Source organism: Lontra canadensis, unplaced genomic scaffold (assembly GCF_010015895.1).
Source record: "Lontra canadensis isolate GAN:19392208 unplaced genomic scaffold, GSC_riverotter_1.0 scaffold1, whole genome shotgun sequence".
Lineage (NCBI taxonomy): Eukaryota > Metazoa > Chordata > Mammalia > Carnivora > Mustelidae > Lontra > Lontra canadensis.
The window spans coordinates 104,274,433-104,291,534 of NW_022630995.1; the positions used below are offsets into that span (position 1 = coordinate 104,274,433).

Consider the following 17,102-nt stretch of genomic DNA (forward strand, 5'->3'; position numbering starts at 1 on the left):
AAGGACATAGGTAGCTGGCTAATTATTATATAATCCAGGCCTGTCTCTCAAATGTTGTGATCCAAGGACCTCTTCGAAAGAGAAAAATTAGGGTAAGTCACACCCCGGAGTTTCTGGGCCCTTGTCTCTCCTGACCAGCTCACTTCCCCCTTTAAGTGCACTTTAATAAAACTTTGCTTGGTTTTACTTTCGTTTCACTGTCCTGTAATTCTTTACTGTGGCAATGAAAAGAACTGAGGCTTCTTTCTTTTTCCATCTCACCCTCGGTAAGGAAATGAATAGGAAACATGAATATTATATCTTGACATACATATGAAAACACGATAAAATAAAGGTTGGAGAGCACTGACCCAACTGTTAGAACAAACCACTGTGGCTCCCAAGATTCCAAAGGCAAAAGATGTCATTATATAAAACAAAGAACAAGGGAGGAAAGAGACCAATAAATGTGTCATGATCACAGAAACTACTCATCTTTTAGAGGTAAGATTTATAAACAATAAAGTATACAATGGTAACACTCAAAAATGTTAGTTTATTTTATGTAAGTTTGACAGTAGATTATTTATATTCTATATAAACAATGCTATATTAAAACCTACATATGTAGAAAAACTAGATGGAAAAAATGAGGTGAAGCTCCAAAAATAAAAAAGAAATAGAAGACCAAAAAAGGAAGAAACACGGTCAAAGTGGTTGTACTACACACAGAAATGTGGAAAACACAGATGGTTTTGTATTACTTTAAGTTAGAGAATTAAGAAGACAGGAAATTTAACTTCCTTAATTCCTTAAAAGGAAATAAAATACTCAGATTAACCATGAACATATCTTTTCTTCATCTTTTTTTTTATATTAAAAAATTCTCTGGAGCCTTGATTAATTATAAAATGTCTTTCTTTTTCATTAACTTTTATAAAAATCTCCTCTGGTTTTTCCTTCTTACGTGACTGTATTAGAACATTTAATTATTTCCATGACTTTCTGGCATTTTTATTATTCTCTTTATCATGTTTCTGAATAATAAGTAGGCAATAAAAATCGAATTCCACACCTTTCATCCTATTTCGCCTATTTTTTAAAAACCAGACTTTATGTATTCAACACCAATAGCAGTATGTAACAAAATATTTTAGCAGATCATTTAAACTTTTATTAAAACATTTATTGTTACATAAATTATAGCATTCAGCATCAATTTTGTCAAGGGACACAACCTACACATAAAAGTTCTTCTATGCATGGTCTGCAAATTGTTTATAGATCTACATTCTGGTTGCATGCTTGTAGTTCAGATAAATTTATCACCTTGGAATGTATTTTCCCACACAACTTCATTATATTTTCCATTGGGCAGGTGCATCTAAGTTACTCTAAGAAATCAGAGTCTAAAACTTGAATGTGGGAAGATGAGAGTTAAAGTGTCTTCAAAAGTCAGTCCTGTGGTGTCCAAAAAGTGTAAGCTTTTCTCCTACTAAATATCAATAGAGTATAATTTGAAGATACAGCAGGACACCACTGACATAGCCACCCAAAGGTACTTATCGTAAAACAAAATAAATAAAACAGCAAAAAGATATTCAATATTTTTACCTACCAGTGATATCGTAATTTAAGTGGTCAAAAAAACCTCAAGTTCTTCAAGAAAATAGAAATGATGGGTGTGGACAATCACTTGAAATGTTGCCACCAATTTTTAGTGCTCCTCTGTCTCAGGGAGGAAATTAGCATAAAATCACTTGCACTTTATGTACATCATTGTAATTTTTTCCATAATTTCCAACTGTAACATTTTTCCTTTTCAACTAAAAAAACCCCCAAAGCCTATAATGTCATGAGAAGAACTAAAAAACCCAGAGACTGTAAGAAACTTGAGGATTGCCAATTTGAATATTGTAGCGCAGAGTCAATATTTCCCATTTTATTCCTGGAAATCATTCCAAAACACAGAGAATGAAAGACAACTGTGCAAATGCCCTATGTATTGAAAATAGGAAACAGAGCAATCCTAGACCTCCAGATCAATGGAATGGTTCCAAAATCAGTGATGGCTGAGCAAAAGGGTGCGCAGGAGGAAAAAGAGAAAAGAAACCTTAAGAAATAATCCAGAAGCTGCAGATTTCAAAAAAGAGCTAACAAACCTATCTACCTTAAGGCCAGGAGCCATGCCTTTCTATGTTGTAGACATAAAATGCAGCAGTTTCAGGAGGAAGCATCTGTGGATGGTTTCAGAAAGCAGAGAAAGTGAGGCTAAATAAAGAAATATACAGAAAAGACAAATTTACAGAAAGTAGTCTATACCTGTGGAAAGAGAGAAGTAAAGTCTTCCATTGTATGTGAGAGGAACAGAACATAGCAAACAACAAAACCCACATTGCCTATCTCCTTTGGCTAGACTAAGAAAAACTCACTCAGCTCTGTGATAGAAAAGAAAAACTGCACCAGCACTGGGTCTATATAAAGACGTTACAAGAGTGGGAGAAAAGGTTGGGGGAAGAGAGGAGCAGAAAACCAATGGCATACAGGGGAAGACACACTAAAAACATGTTAGCATTAATGAAGCAGAAAATTGTGACCAAATATTTCCCCATGAACTTTCAAATGGAATGAATAGCAATCACCTTTTTGAAGCAACTAGGTAATGCAAATATACAAGGTGTCAAGGTAAGGTTAGCAGCACAAGAGCAAGAGATGAACCGTAAGCTTCCAGTACTCAACCAAATGGCATAATGGAAAAAAATAAAAGCACAAGAAAAATGAAGGAGAAACTGGAAATAATACAGGGGAAGAGAGGGTAGTGAAAGCATAAGAAAGTAGCAAGGATTGAAGTGATAGATGCAAACTAAATAAATATATATTAAGAATGAATGAAAAAGAATTAGAAATTATAGAGTACAGCACAGACAAAATAAATCCCATGCACATATAAAAGGAATCACTGAAGAAGAAAATAATAATAAAATAGTGCAAATAATAACAATAAAATAGTGGAAATACTTAAAGATATAAGTTAAGAACAATTCAATCTCTATCTTGGAGGAAAGACCAAAAAAAAAAAAAAAAAGAAAGAAAGAAAGAAAGAAAGACAAAAATCACCATATCTGTAGGCAAAATAGTTCAGAACAGTCAGCGCTAGAATAAAATTCTAGTGAAAATCACTAGACTTCAAATATAAATTAAGAATCATTTATTCAGCCATGTAATTAAGAATTCCCTAAATTCTACAATGCTAGAAGAAAGAAGAGCCAAATGGTCCTCAGCCCAACTATACTCTGAGAAACAAACATGCAAGAATTTTGAAAATGCAAAATTTCAGAAATGTGGCTCCCAAGGGCCCTTCCTCAGGAATCCATGAGAGATGACTTTCATCCACTGAGATGATTAAAAAAATAACAAACTTGCCAATAATGTATATGCTCCTGTTAGAAGTAAATCTTCCCCTAGTGACCAGTGGAGCCTTCAGATGACTGTAGCTTTGGACAGACTGACGGCAACCTCACAAGATACCCTGATCCATAAGCTCTCAGCTAAGCAGCACCTAGGTTCCTTAATTACATAAACTGTGATATAACCATCATTTGCTGTTTTAAGTTGCTAAATTTTAGAATAACTTGGTATGCAACCATAGATAACTAAAACGAGGCTTAGAAAGTATTGAATTTGAAGAAGTTGGAATGCTAGAAAATAGAAAGAGGAATTTCTATTTTTTTAAATGATTTTATTTATTTATTTATTTATTTTTTAATTTATTTGACAGAGACATAGTCAGAGAGGGAACATAAGCAGGGGGAGTGGGAGAGGGACAACAGGCATTCTGCAGAGCAGGGAGTCCGCTGATGTGGGGCCTGATCAAAAGCTTCTGCACAGCAAGGAAAACAGTCAATAAAACAAAGAGGCAACCCACAGAATGGAAGAAGATATTTGCAAATGACAGTACAGACATTCAGGTTGATATCCAGGATCTATAAAGAACTCCTCAAACTCAACACACACAAAACCGACAATCATATAAAAATATGGGCAGAAGATATGAACAGACACTTCTCCAATGAAGACATACAAATGGCTATCAGACACATGAAAAAATGTTCATCATCACTAGCCATCAGGGAGATTCAAATTAAAAACACATTGAGATACCACCTTACACCAGTTAGAATGGCCAAAATTAGCAAGACAGAAAACAACATGTGTTGGAGAGGATGTGGAGAAAGGGGAACCCTCTTATACTGTTGGTGGGAATGCAAGTTGGTATAGTCACTTTGGAAAACAGTGTGGAGATTTCTCAAGAAATTAAAAATAGAGCTTCCCTATGACCCTGCCATTGCACTACTGGGTATTTACCCCAAAGATACAGATGTAGTGAAAAGAAGGGCTATCTGTACCCCAATGTTTATAGCAGCAATGGCCACGGTCACCAAACTGTGGAAAGAACCAAGATGCCCTTCAACGGACAAATGGATAAGGAAGATGTGGTCCATATACACTATGGAGTATTATGTCTCCATCAGAAAGAATGAATACCCAACTTTTGTAGCAACATGGACAGGACTGGAAGAGATTATGCTGAGTGAAATAAGTCAAGCAGAGAGAATCAATTATCATATGGTTTCACTTATTTGTGGATCATAACAAATAGCACGGAGGACAAGGGGAGATGGAGAGAAGAAGGGAGTTGAGGGAAATTGGAAGGGGAGGTGAACCATGAGACTATGGACTCTGAAAAACAATCTGAGGGTTTTGAAGAGGTGGGGGATGGGAGGTTGGGGGAACCAGGTGATGGGTATTAGAGAGGGCACGGATTGCATGGAGCACTGGGTGTGGTGCAAAAACAATGAATACTGTTACGCTGAAAAGAAATAAAAAATTAAAAAAAAAAAAAAGAGGACACAGTTGTCTCATTAAGGAGCTGCAGGTGACACATCCCAGTGAATGAAGGCAACTCCAAAGACCCAGAAATATGCTCCAAGAAAAGGAGGCAACACTTCATATTTGATACGGCCAGTAGAAATTAAAAACCCCACCTCTTCCATGTAGGAAAGGGAGCCATAGTTAGAATACTAGGAATAAAGGTTTAAACAGAGGTTGAGAAAACCAGGAATGCAGCTGACATGGCACCACCTCTGCACTCAGGCAGAAGCAGAAAAGAACAGGGGAAGGGAGAAACTTTAACATTAGAGAGCTTCTGAGTTTTGATTATTACATGGAACTGTAATTAATTACCAGAGGGGAACCCTGTGTTCTGCTCTTTGACATGTGGCTATATGATTAAAATGAATTTTTTTATTTCAACTAATTAAACAATAACAGTATTCCATAATATAGTTATAGAAATCATACAATTGTCAGCACAATGGAAGTTTTATAATTCTAAAGCAGACCTTCAAAGCTTGGACTGCTACTGACTGGTAATAGTAATAGGGTAGATAGTAACTCAAGCATTACCAGTTAAGGGGCACCTGGGTAGCTCAGTGGGTTAAAACCTCTGCCTTCAGCTCAGGTCATGATCCCAGGGCCCTGGGATTGAGCCCCACATTGGGCTTTCTGCTCAGCAGGAAGCCTGCTTCCTGCTCCCCACCCCTGCTCTCTCTGCCTGCCTCTCTGCCTACTTGTGATCTTTGTCTGTCAAATAAATAAATAAAATCTTAAAAAAAAAAAAAAAAAGAAACCAACTTCTAGAACCAAACTGCCCTATAGTATAGCATACCATACTTGTTCTATCAAGTATGAGCTCACACGGGCTACCCTAAGGAATATATTTATAAACCATTTTTAAAACAACTGATAAGCCCTGATTAGAAGAAAATAGCTAAAAATTAAGAACATTCATGCATTTGAAGAAAGTGCAACATACATTCAACATAAAGTTGGCTTCCATTTTTCTTTTTTATCTTAGTATCAGATAGTCATTGGTTCAAAAAAACTTTAGATTTCTTAATTATAAAAATACATAAAGAAGATTTGGCAACATTACCTCCGAATATGATACTCTCAATTACAGCGATGTAATCTTGGGGCTCCTGCTCAGTAGACATCTCCCATTTGCCTCCAGCGATATTTAATAGTTTGTAGAGCTGATCTGAACTTGTCACCCCACACAGCAGAGTAACCACACTCTCTGGTGAATGAAGTACCTTTTCCAGAAACTGACATTTCTTTGGAGTTAGGTCTTTAAGCAGGCCATTTGATAATATCAGAAGTTTACATTTGTAAGCGTTTAAATTCAGCAATTCCACATCCGAAAAAGAGTAATTCTCCAAGCGATATAATAGGACTGCTTCCCTTTTCACAACATGTAAAAAAACTTCTGTCAAGTACAGAGCCCATTCCTCAGCATCTTCTTCATATATCATTATGATGTCTCTTGTATTTTCTGGAAAAACAGAAAACAATATATTAATTTTCTTATGTTTGAAATATTAACAACATATTATATTATTAATCTCAATTTTTTTATGTACTCTCTAGGGAATATATTACTTTTATTATACCAGAGACCAATAATATAATTCATGGTATCCCCATTATGAAATCATACAGGATTAAAGTAATCCTTAAGGTCAACACAGTTCATGCTTTGTGCGAGTCTACACTAGACTCATTGTACCAGAGTGAACCAGGATGCTCAACCCAAAGAAGAGAGAGGTTTCATGGCAGAATAAAAGGAATATTTTGCAGGATTATAGGACCTAGGCTCAGACATGGCTGTGCCAGTAATCACAAAATTTATCCAGATTCACAGTATTTAACTCCTTTGAGCAACTGTTCCTTCTTCTACTAAATGAAGGTAAAAGTAAAAAATAAATAAGCCCTACCTAAGGAATCAGATTGTTCTGTGAAGATATGAGAGAATTTTCATTAAAGAATTTTTGAGTCTTTTTTTTCCAGGTAAAGATGACTGCCTAAAGACAGGTGCTCAGAATTCTAACAAAACAAAAATTGTTAAAAAAAAAAAAAAAAGAAAGAAATTCAATAGCAGAAATGAAATAAAGGGGGTACTGTCTCATGTCATAAACTAAATTTTATGCTGATAAAATAATTAGAAGGTTCTGATGGAACAACACTAATCCAAAACCTCTCTCTGAACCTATAACCAATTCTGATAAAGAAAGTTGAGTCATCACAAAAACCACCACGGTGCTTATGAATCTTCTCCATTTGGAAACTGACGAGGGAGTGTCTGCAACAGCAGGAAAGACTGTCAGGACTCTCCACAGGCCAGGGCTCACAGATGAGTCAGAAAAGCCCAGCAAATCCCACAGGAACCCAAGTGCATCCTTGGGCAGAGGTCAGGGGCCTTACAGACAATATTTAACAGGTCTCATTAGAGACTACAACTCAGGACCTCCAACCCAGGACACTTTGCTTCTCCTCCCCTTTTCTTTCTGGTCATTAAAAACTGACTGGAATATAGATTTTTGTCACCCAAACTGTAGTTTGAAGGGAAAAATAAAAAGTAGCAAAAAAGAGAGGGATGGGAATTTAAAGAATAATTTGTCCACACTATCTTAAGCAAACAGATGCCTTAACAGAGCTAAGAGAAACACAAGCAAAATGAAAAGATAAACAAAACAAATTTCTAGTTGTGGGAAGGGATTACACAAATAATATTAACAGTAATAATATGATCATAAAAATAATTAAAGTAACAGCATGCGAAGACTAGTAGAAATCATAAGCAGGGAAGTAAAAAACTCCATAGAATTTATCTATAGTATAAAAAGACTAGAGATTAAATAAAATCAGAGTTCAAACGCAAGTTGATTTAACTTTTTTTAAAAAGTATCATTTAAAAATGTATGAGATAAGGAGACAAATTGAACCAAAACAGTACCATTACCCAGATAATACATAAATTAGAAAAAGCAATAACTAGGATAAACATAGATAATATTTTAATTTCTGGACTAAAAGAAAAGCTTGATATTTTCATAGTAAATGCAGAAAAAGAGAACAAGGTATAGCAATTGGTACAAATATATCTGCATAAGAGACTAAAAAGGAAAAGACTTAGTATAAAGACAGTTTAAAAGCTGCAGTAGAGGGGCGCCTGGGTGGCTCAGTGGGTTAACGCCTCTGCCTTCAGCTCAGGTCATGATTCCGGGGTCCTGGGATCGAGCCCCACATCGAGCCCCACATCAGGCTTTCTGCTCAGTGAGGAGCCCGCTTCCTCCTCTCTCTCTGCCTACTTGTGATCTCTGTCTGTCAAATAAATAAATAAAATCTTTAAGAAAAAAAAAAGCTGCAGTAGAAAAGAACAAAAGACACTAACATATTTTAAAATACAATTTTAAAAATCCTTAAAATATAAAAGAAAAATGAACCAGTTCCATATATCAGTGGGGAATGATCAAGTTCTAAGAAAAATTGTTAAGGGAAAATCTATCTTGTTGAAATTGCCGTTGGTTTAATGATTACTATAAAATGTCTTCATGTGTTCAGGAAGGAAGAGCAACTCACCCAAGAGGAGAAAAATATTAAGTTGGTCAAAGATTTCTTCAGAGAAATTTCAAGCCCAGGTTAGAATGAATTTTAAGAAAGTTCTTAAAAAAATAATATTATATTCATATTATAGAATATTGTACAGCAGTGAAAATGAACCACTGCTACATGCAACATGGATAAATCCAAAGACAAAAGATGGGGTGAAAGAAGAAAAAGGGTGTATTCTGCAATGATTGTATTTATATGAAGTTCAAAAACAAATAAACAAAAAAAATTCATGGTGATACAAATAGGATATCTGGGCATAGGATTAATGAATGAAAGCAGGCATGGGAGAACCTGCCAGGATTCTGGAGATGTTCTCTTCTTGGTCTGAATCGTTGTCACACAAAGTGTATGTGTGTGTGTGTGTGTGTGTGTGTGTGTGTGTGTGTGTGTATAAACTTTATGTATAAAGTTAATTTATCTGCATTTCTCAGATTGTGTGTGTAAATTATTCTGCAATAAAAAAGTAAAGTACCAAAAGAAAGAAGAAAGTTCCATGATGACAGCTATGCAAGAGGCCTGGTATAGAGACCAGTAGGGACTTAAAACAGGTGAATGGAGCATTTGAGGAAGGAGAGCCCGAGAGCATTACAGGAAACCAACAGATACTAGTTAGAGTTAGTAAATCAAGAAGTTGTAGGATAGATGTATCTTTTAGAAACAGAACAACAAAAAGGAAAAATCTGAAAGAACTATGGTTCTTGAGGTTCTATGGAGAATGAAATTGTGTTTGGTGATGGGGAGAGCAAAGGACTGCTGGTTTTCATTATAGATGTTTTACCAAAGTTCAATATGCAAGTGTAACCATACTCAAAATTTAAATAACAAAGAAAAATACAGGCTACATATAGAAGAACCAGAGTAAATAAAATGGAAATGTAAAAAGTTTGAAAAAAGAAAACGCAGTAGGTTTCATATAAGTACATACAGAACAAAGATAAAATGTTGAGGGGATTATGATTGCACTACGAAATCAGATATTAAAAATCTTGATGAAACAAACGTACTCATGGGATGGGAAAGCTGAGCATTTTTGGAAAAAATAGTATAAAATATTAACCTCATCCTTGATAGAATTTAGTCATTTAATACTTCCTAAATTTGATTTATGAATTAAAAAAAATGATTCCATCCTCTCACTATTTTTGTATCATTTTCCCTAAACAATAATAATTTAGAGTATTCTAAGTAAAGATTTTTATCTGAAAATTAATGTCCTTCAATTTTACTTTATATTATTTTATTTAAAAAATAGCTTGTAGAATATGATCTCATTTTTTAAAAGATTTTATTTATTTATTTGAGAGAGAGAGCACAAGTAGGCAGAGAGGCAGGCGGCGGGGGTGGGGTGGGGGGAAGCAGGCTCCTTGCTGAGCAGAAAGCCCAATGCAGGGCTTGATCCCAGGACCCTGAGACCATGACCCTGAGACCATGACCTGAGCCAAAGGCAGAGGCTTAACCCATTGAGCCACCCAGGCGCCCCTATGATCTCATTTTTAAACAATCACTCCATGAGCATCTACTTAAAATAATTTTATTGATAGTAACAGCTACCCATGAAAGATAGGACTGTGAGAGATACATTGCTTTCTTTAAAAAAAAAACTCTTCCTGGGACGCCTGGCTGGCTCAGTTGGTTGGACGACTGCTTTCGGCTCGGGTCATGATCTCGGAGTCCCAGAATTGAGTCCCACATCGGGCTCCCAGCTCCACGGGGAGTCTGCTTCTCCCTCTGACCTTCTCCTAGCTCATGCTCTCTTTCACTGCCTCTCTTTCAAATAAATAAATAAAATCTTAAAAAAAAAACCAAAAAAACAAAAAAACCTCTTCCAGGGGATCCTGGGTGGCTCAGTCAGTTAAGCATCTGCTTTCTTTAGGTCAGGTCATGATCTCAGGGTCCTGGAATCCAGCCCCCTGTTGGGCTCCCTGCTCAGAGGGGAGTCTACTTCTCCCTTTCCCTCTGCCCCCCCAACTCTTTGTACTCTCTTGTTCTCTCTCTAAAGTAAATAAATAAAATCTTAAAAAATAAAAATAAAGAATTAAAAACTTCCATATTGCTTATATTTCCATAGTAAAACTGTATTATTTTATAAAACAAAATAATCATCCTTAAAATCAGTGGTAAGGTATTATCATGAATACAAAGAGCAAAACACCAAAACTCTTGTAATCTACAATTATCTTTTTTTTCTTCTGGATATAAAGCTTGTATTTTCTATAACACCGATGGGCCAATTAAGACTATAATGATTTTGAAAGCTATTGTATTTTTATTGAATTATCTGCATCTTTTCTCATGATATAAATATCATCTCTAAGGACAGATACTTCCTCTTTAAACTCCTTGATTCCTAAATAATGCCTTTCATAATTTCTTGAACAGGTATTCAGTAGAGTTTTTAATACACTTATGTGTGCAGCATGAAGATGACATCTGGAAGAAAACATATGGGAATCATACACAAGTTGTGTATGAGTCATCAGGGTAGCTCTGTTATTCTCTGTGTAGTGTCTCACCCAGCCTGGATGCTAAATACATACTTGTTGAACAAACACAAACATGGCGCCATAATTCAATATTTTTATGTTTGAGGAAGGGTAGAGAAAGAGGTTCCTTTCTATTACATATAGCCAGAGTAGGCTACCATATAGTTATAAACTAGAGAGTAAAGACAAAATTCATAATGTGAATTATTAAGTGTTTTAAGTAAACTAGGACTCCATGTGTTTTACATATATCATTTTACTTTATTCTCAAAATTACCCTATTGAGTAGATTCAAACATTATTGTCATTTTACAGGTGGGAAAACTGAAGTGGTACTAGATTTGGATTCCACTGCAGGCAGTCTGACCCTACAGCCTGTACTTTTAAACTCTAACAGAAAAGGACACAACATTATTTAAGAGATTAAGACAAATTCTTCATAGGTGATATGAGTTGGGTTAGTCAATATTAAGCAGCTTATGAGTTAATCTCAAGTATGCAAAGTCTGTGAAATCTTACAAGGACTCTGGTTCCCACCAAGGAAAAAGAGGAAATAGAACATATGAGGTACTCCAAGAGTATGGTTATCTATGAAGAACTTACAGAACTATCTTCTTGACTCTAAAACATAAGTCAATAAAATTATAGAACAAGTATAGAATAAGGGGTGCCTGGGTTGCTCAGCCAGTTAAATCTCTGACTCTTGATTTTGGCTGAGGTCATGATCTCAGAGTTGTGAGACCAAAAGCCAGAGAGGGTTCCATGCTCAATGTAGAGTCTGCCTGTCCCTCTCCCTCTGCTCCTTGCTCCCCTCTCATTTGATCTCTCTAAAATAAATAAATAAATAAAATCTTTAAAGTACAGAATGAGGGGCACCTGGGTGGCTCAGTGGGTTAAAGCCTCTGCCTTCAGGATCCCAGGATCGAGCCCAGCATCGGGGAGCCTGATTCCTCCTCTCTCTCTGCCTGCCTCTCTGACTACTTGTGACCTCTGTCTGTCAAATAAATAAATAAAATCTTTTAAAAAAAAGGAAGTACAGAATGAATATTTCCATGTTACGTAGTTGGGTAACACACTACCATAGGAAATCAATTCTAGAGACAATCATAACTTATCTTTCTAAAACTTCCCAAGAAATAGTAGACAGGTAACCTTTCTCCATATTCTATGGTCATTTTATTCTTAGGTTAAAACTGAGCCTTCCTTCCAAATTTATATTTGACTTATAGTTAGTCTATAACCCCTGTATGACAATTTCCAAAAGCTTAAAGATAAGCACTCAATGTCACCCCTTTCTTCTCTATAGATAAAGTCATTTCAATCTTTTAATCTTTAACTTTCTCAATTATTATTTACTGACACTTTCCATGTAATAGGCATGTTGCTAAGCATGTAACATGTATTATTTCATTTAATATTCCTAAAACTACATGGAGTTGTCCTGCTATTCTTACTTTACCGGTGATCACACTGATCCTCAGAGAGGTTCAGTAACTTGTCAGGGCCACAAGGACAGTAATTGTTCCTTATGCTGCCTTCCAGTCTTTTCATTTTGAAACCATGTTGAGTCAAAATGCAAAAGTTATATAAAAAGCCTTTTCACAGCCATGGTTTTCTTCTTCCTTACTCAGAAAACAGAAGTCTGTCCTTGAGTAACATCTGGACTGTGGCCCCAACAATAGTTCTCTATTGATTTTCATGAGACACCTACTGGCCTTTGTTTTACACACTTGGAATAATCAAACTTAAATCATTATTTGCCAGTTTAAAAAGGAAGGTTATTGTTGCTAAGATTGACTGACTTTTATAGGCTGTGAAATGAAACAATAAAAGATGAATTTGAAATACAGAAACACAAAATTTTCATTCCTGGAAAGCTTCATCAAAATAAAAGAAAGTCATTTTTGGAGACTCAATTAAGGTCTGTAAATAAATTATTTAAAATGTAAATCTCCAGTCTAACAACATAATGTAAATGACAGCATTTTACAAGGGTAGAACAGAATATAGCCATATTAATTTTTATAAATTTACTCTGAAGTGGTATTTCAGATTCCACAATGATGTCTTTTATTTATCCTACAAAGTACTATAACAATTTTTTTTAACTTGAAGGAAATTTGTATCAATAATTGATATCAATAATTGCTTTTGCACTGAGAGCAGATTATACTACATATTACCAAAGAATGAGACTGAGCATGAATCAAAACCCTTCCTATTACATATGTGTAGGTTCAAATGGCATATTTTTTCTTTTTGAATAAGATTCCATCTCTTACCAATGCCTGTGCAAAATGAAGAAAGATAGCATAATGCATCTTTTCAATATTATATTTTTTCTACCTGGTGACCAAAGTACAGAAGAAAAAAGAACAGAAAATTACAAAGAAATGACTTATAGCCCAAAAGGACTCAGTGGTGGTAACACAAACATTAATCTTGATTGAATCTCACACACACACACACACACACACACACACACAAATATATCATTATTCAAAATACATAGTAAGTGTAACTGAACTTGTCTTGTGCTCTAACTTTGTACTTTAACTAGCACAAGGAAACAAAACTGGGGATTTTTCTCAAAGGCATTAACATAGTAAAACACACTATAACTCGTTGGTTAATTTCACTTATTCAGAGTGGCAAAAAATACCAGGTGTTTTCTGTGTATATCTGTGTAGCAGATTCTGCTAACGTACATCCCGTATCTTCCTGGCCCAAGAGCTACAGGTTAGTGGTCAGCTGTTAAGCACACTGACCATTTCCAACCTCTGTTTTGCTGCTGGAGGACTTTCTCTGTTCTGAGGGAGCCTCCTCAGCGCCATGCATCTGCCTGGCAGCTCAGAAGTGTGGGGATTTAGGACAGTGAGGGCTGTGAGGCAAGCCTCAGTCACCCTCCACTCACCTTCCTCAAAGGCTGGATGTTCTGAAGCTGAGTGAGGCCCTCACCAACCAACGCTCATCTACTTGCCCACAAACCTCAGCTCACTTTTGCAATGGCCTGAATCCATAGTATTACATACTACTGTACTACATAATCCAAAATTATGGAAATCAGTGTGTAAATAATAGCCTTCCCATCCTTCAGGGGGACAATCCTGGGGGGTTATTCTACATTAGGGATGCTGAATTGTAATTGTCTGTTGTGTTTTCTGCTTATTAATATACACATTATTAGCTTTTCTCCCCTTGTCTCACATTTCCTATTTTTTCACTAGTGCTTCATGGGTTCATCCTCTAAATCAACTACCTACACTCATGTCCAATTCTCAGAGTTTTCTTCAGGGGAAATCTTTCTCTGTCACATCAACTTAGCTCTTCCTTCAAATACAGGAAGGCACGAACACATCAATTTAAGATTATGCTTTTTAGCTATGATGAAGAACAACCAGGAAAAGTTATTTTTATATAAATGCAGAACCTTCCTCTTTCTTCTTCCCTTTAAGATGCAAACAAATGCATTTATGCTTCACAGAACAACCTTGTAAGAGGAAAAAAAAAAGCATGGTGTGAACTGCTACAGGATTATTCTGCAAAGATCTTCTACCCCTCATATATAAACTGCAAATGTTCAACTCCTTCACCTTACCAGTTTTTAATCTCTGATACAAATTATTAATAGTTTATTTAAAATTATAAACACAAATGATTCTATATCTGTGAACAGATTTTGAAATATGTCAAACAGTGCAAATTTGTGGAATCCTATTTCTGCAGTGTCTATAGCCTTTCCTTCCTTTTATTGTCATTACTGATAATTCAATACAACATAACATTGACCATAAGACAGGTTATTATTTGATATTCCTTTTTTCTAAGGAAAAAAATATTATTATTTTTTTTTTAAGATTTTATTTATTTGACAGACAGAGATCACAAGTAGGTAGAGAGGCAGGCACAGAGAGAGGAGGAAGCAGGCTGAGCAGAGAGCCCGATGCTGGGCTTGATCCCAGTATCCTGGGATCATGACCTGAGCCGAAGGCAGAGGTTTTAACCCACTGAGCCATCCAGGTGCCCCTATACTATAACTTTTAAGATGAATTCTGATTTCAGAGAATTTGACTAGCCAGCCCCAAACAGAAAAATACTGTCAGAATTAATTGAATATGGTAATAGTATCACATTTACACAGTCTCTTAAATGTTTCTCATTTCTTCAATTCACCTTCAAGAATAATCTCCTTAGGACCTGTATATTTTTTATGATTTGTCCAGGCTGATTCTTTCCATATGTATTACATCACTCAGGCTCCCATGCCCACTCCAGTGGAAAGCACATTAGAACATTAGCAGGTGAGAGAAAGGAATGATAGGGTTAATTACTAGCTCTCTCATTTACTTCCCCATTCTGGTTTTGGCAGTACCTGCTTTCTTTTGTGGCCCTCTTTTCTGTGGCTTTTCTTCCGTGGCTCTAGTTTTTATGCAGCTCTAGCAACCATCTTCCTTCCCCTTCCCTTACAAGGGTACTAAAATATTCCTGCTTTTAGTCTTTCAATACTTAACTATCTCCTCTTGGATTCTACAGCCCTGTACATATTAATAAATAATCCCCCCCTTTTTTTTTCAGTTAAAATCTCTGATGGTATTATCTGTTTCCTGCCAGGATCCTGATAAATACAGGTACTAGGAGTGGCCACAGAAAATAGATTCTATGGGATCAATTTTGGAATTGTGTTGCTCTCATAATTACAGAGAATACAAGCGACCCCTTGCCAAAGGAAAATAATAGATTGACAATTTATGGCATGCAGAAGCAACATAATGACTCAATTTTTCACCAGGGATAATTTGGTATGGACTGTCAATGGAGGGGAAAGTTTGGAAGCTCGAGTGCCTATGGAATTTAGTTAATATTGTGGCAACAGGAATTACAGGGATGGGGTGATTGGTGTATAATGGTTTCTCTGACTGTCCCAGAGCGTGCATATACATAGACAGGGTTATAGCTCCAGTAGCAGGCAACTCCCCATCCCCAAGATTCTTAAGCCAATGTGAGGACACTGTTTAAAAAAGTGTGGAATCATAAGACTCAAGAGAGACTGGGGACAGAGACGAGGCTGAGAACTTTAAATTCCCTAGCATCTCTGGATCATTTTTAACTGAAGGAACATGTGTTCCCTTTAAAAACAAACAAAAACAAACAAAAAAAAGTTTTCAGAATTTTATCTAAGGCAACTGCTTCAAAAGTGATGTCAACTTTTTTCAGCATCTATGCCAACACCCCTCCTTGACTGTCCATAAGGTCAATAACTAGCATTAGATCCCATAAATAAAAGGAATTTTAGAAAAACCATTTCACACCAAAAAAATATTATATAATCCTGCCAATATGTATCAGCATTAGTCTGGAAAGAACGTATGGAATAGATTTTAAGGGTTATTAGACCAAGGATGGCAAAAGGGAAGACTTAACCTGATTAAATCCATCAATAAGACTGTAGTCCTACAAGATTCAGAACTTAATGTGTTAACTCAAGTGCCGGGGGGGGGGGCACTTGCAGTCTATTAGAATGGATAATTAAAATCTGGACTCCATCACTATGGAGTCAATGTGATTATATTGCTAGACTTGCCTTCTATGATGGAGAAAAGGGGTCAGCAAGCAAATTTTATTTATAAATACTTCAGGCTTTGTGGGTCAAATAAGATACTTTCTGCTTCTTTTTCTCCCTACCCTATGCTTTACCTCCTTTTCTTTCTTTCTTTTTTTTTTTTATAACCCTTTAAGAGTATAAAAACTATGCTTAGCTCACAAACTATTCACAAATAGGTCACCAGCTAGATTTTGCATATTGGTTATAGGCTGCTGATCCTTGCTCTAGAGTATTCCGACATTCTCTTTACTAAGCATTAAGAAATTCAATCACGAAAAGCTCTGTGATATATGTCCTGTGTAGCCTGGACATGGTGACAACAACTGGATCTTCAAATTGAACTTTTTTATGTCAATGAGGCATAATGAAGTCTGGATTGGTAGAGAAGTCTGAATGGTAGCAATCATTAGAGGCAATTTAACTAATCTACATATTTTTTCACTCCAGGGATCTGTTGTGGTAACTATCTGAGCTGAAGGTCCTTATGAATGAAGTACATGTATAGCCTATGAACCCTTAGATTT

The 17,102-nt window shown here is 36.0% G+C and overlaps 1 protein-coding gene across 2 annotated transcripts in view; it reads right to left on the reverse strand.

Moving 5' to 3' along the window:
* Positions 1–17,102, reverse strand: part of BANK1 (B cell scaffold protein with ankyrin repeats 1) — a 305,074-nt gene that overhangs the window by 267,268 nt on the left and 20,704 nt on the right. For both annotated transcript variants that reach the window (XM_032860894.1, XM_032860891.1), the window contains exon 2: positions 5,975–6,373. In XM_032860894.1, the coding sequence (XP_032716785.1) occupies positions 5,975–6,373 (399 nt within the window). The remainder of the gene's footprint in view (positions 1–5,974; positions 6,374–17,102) is intronic.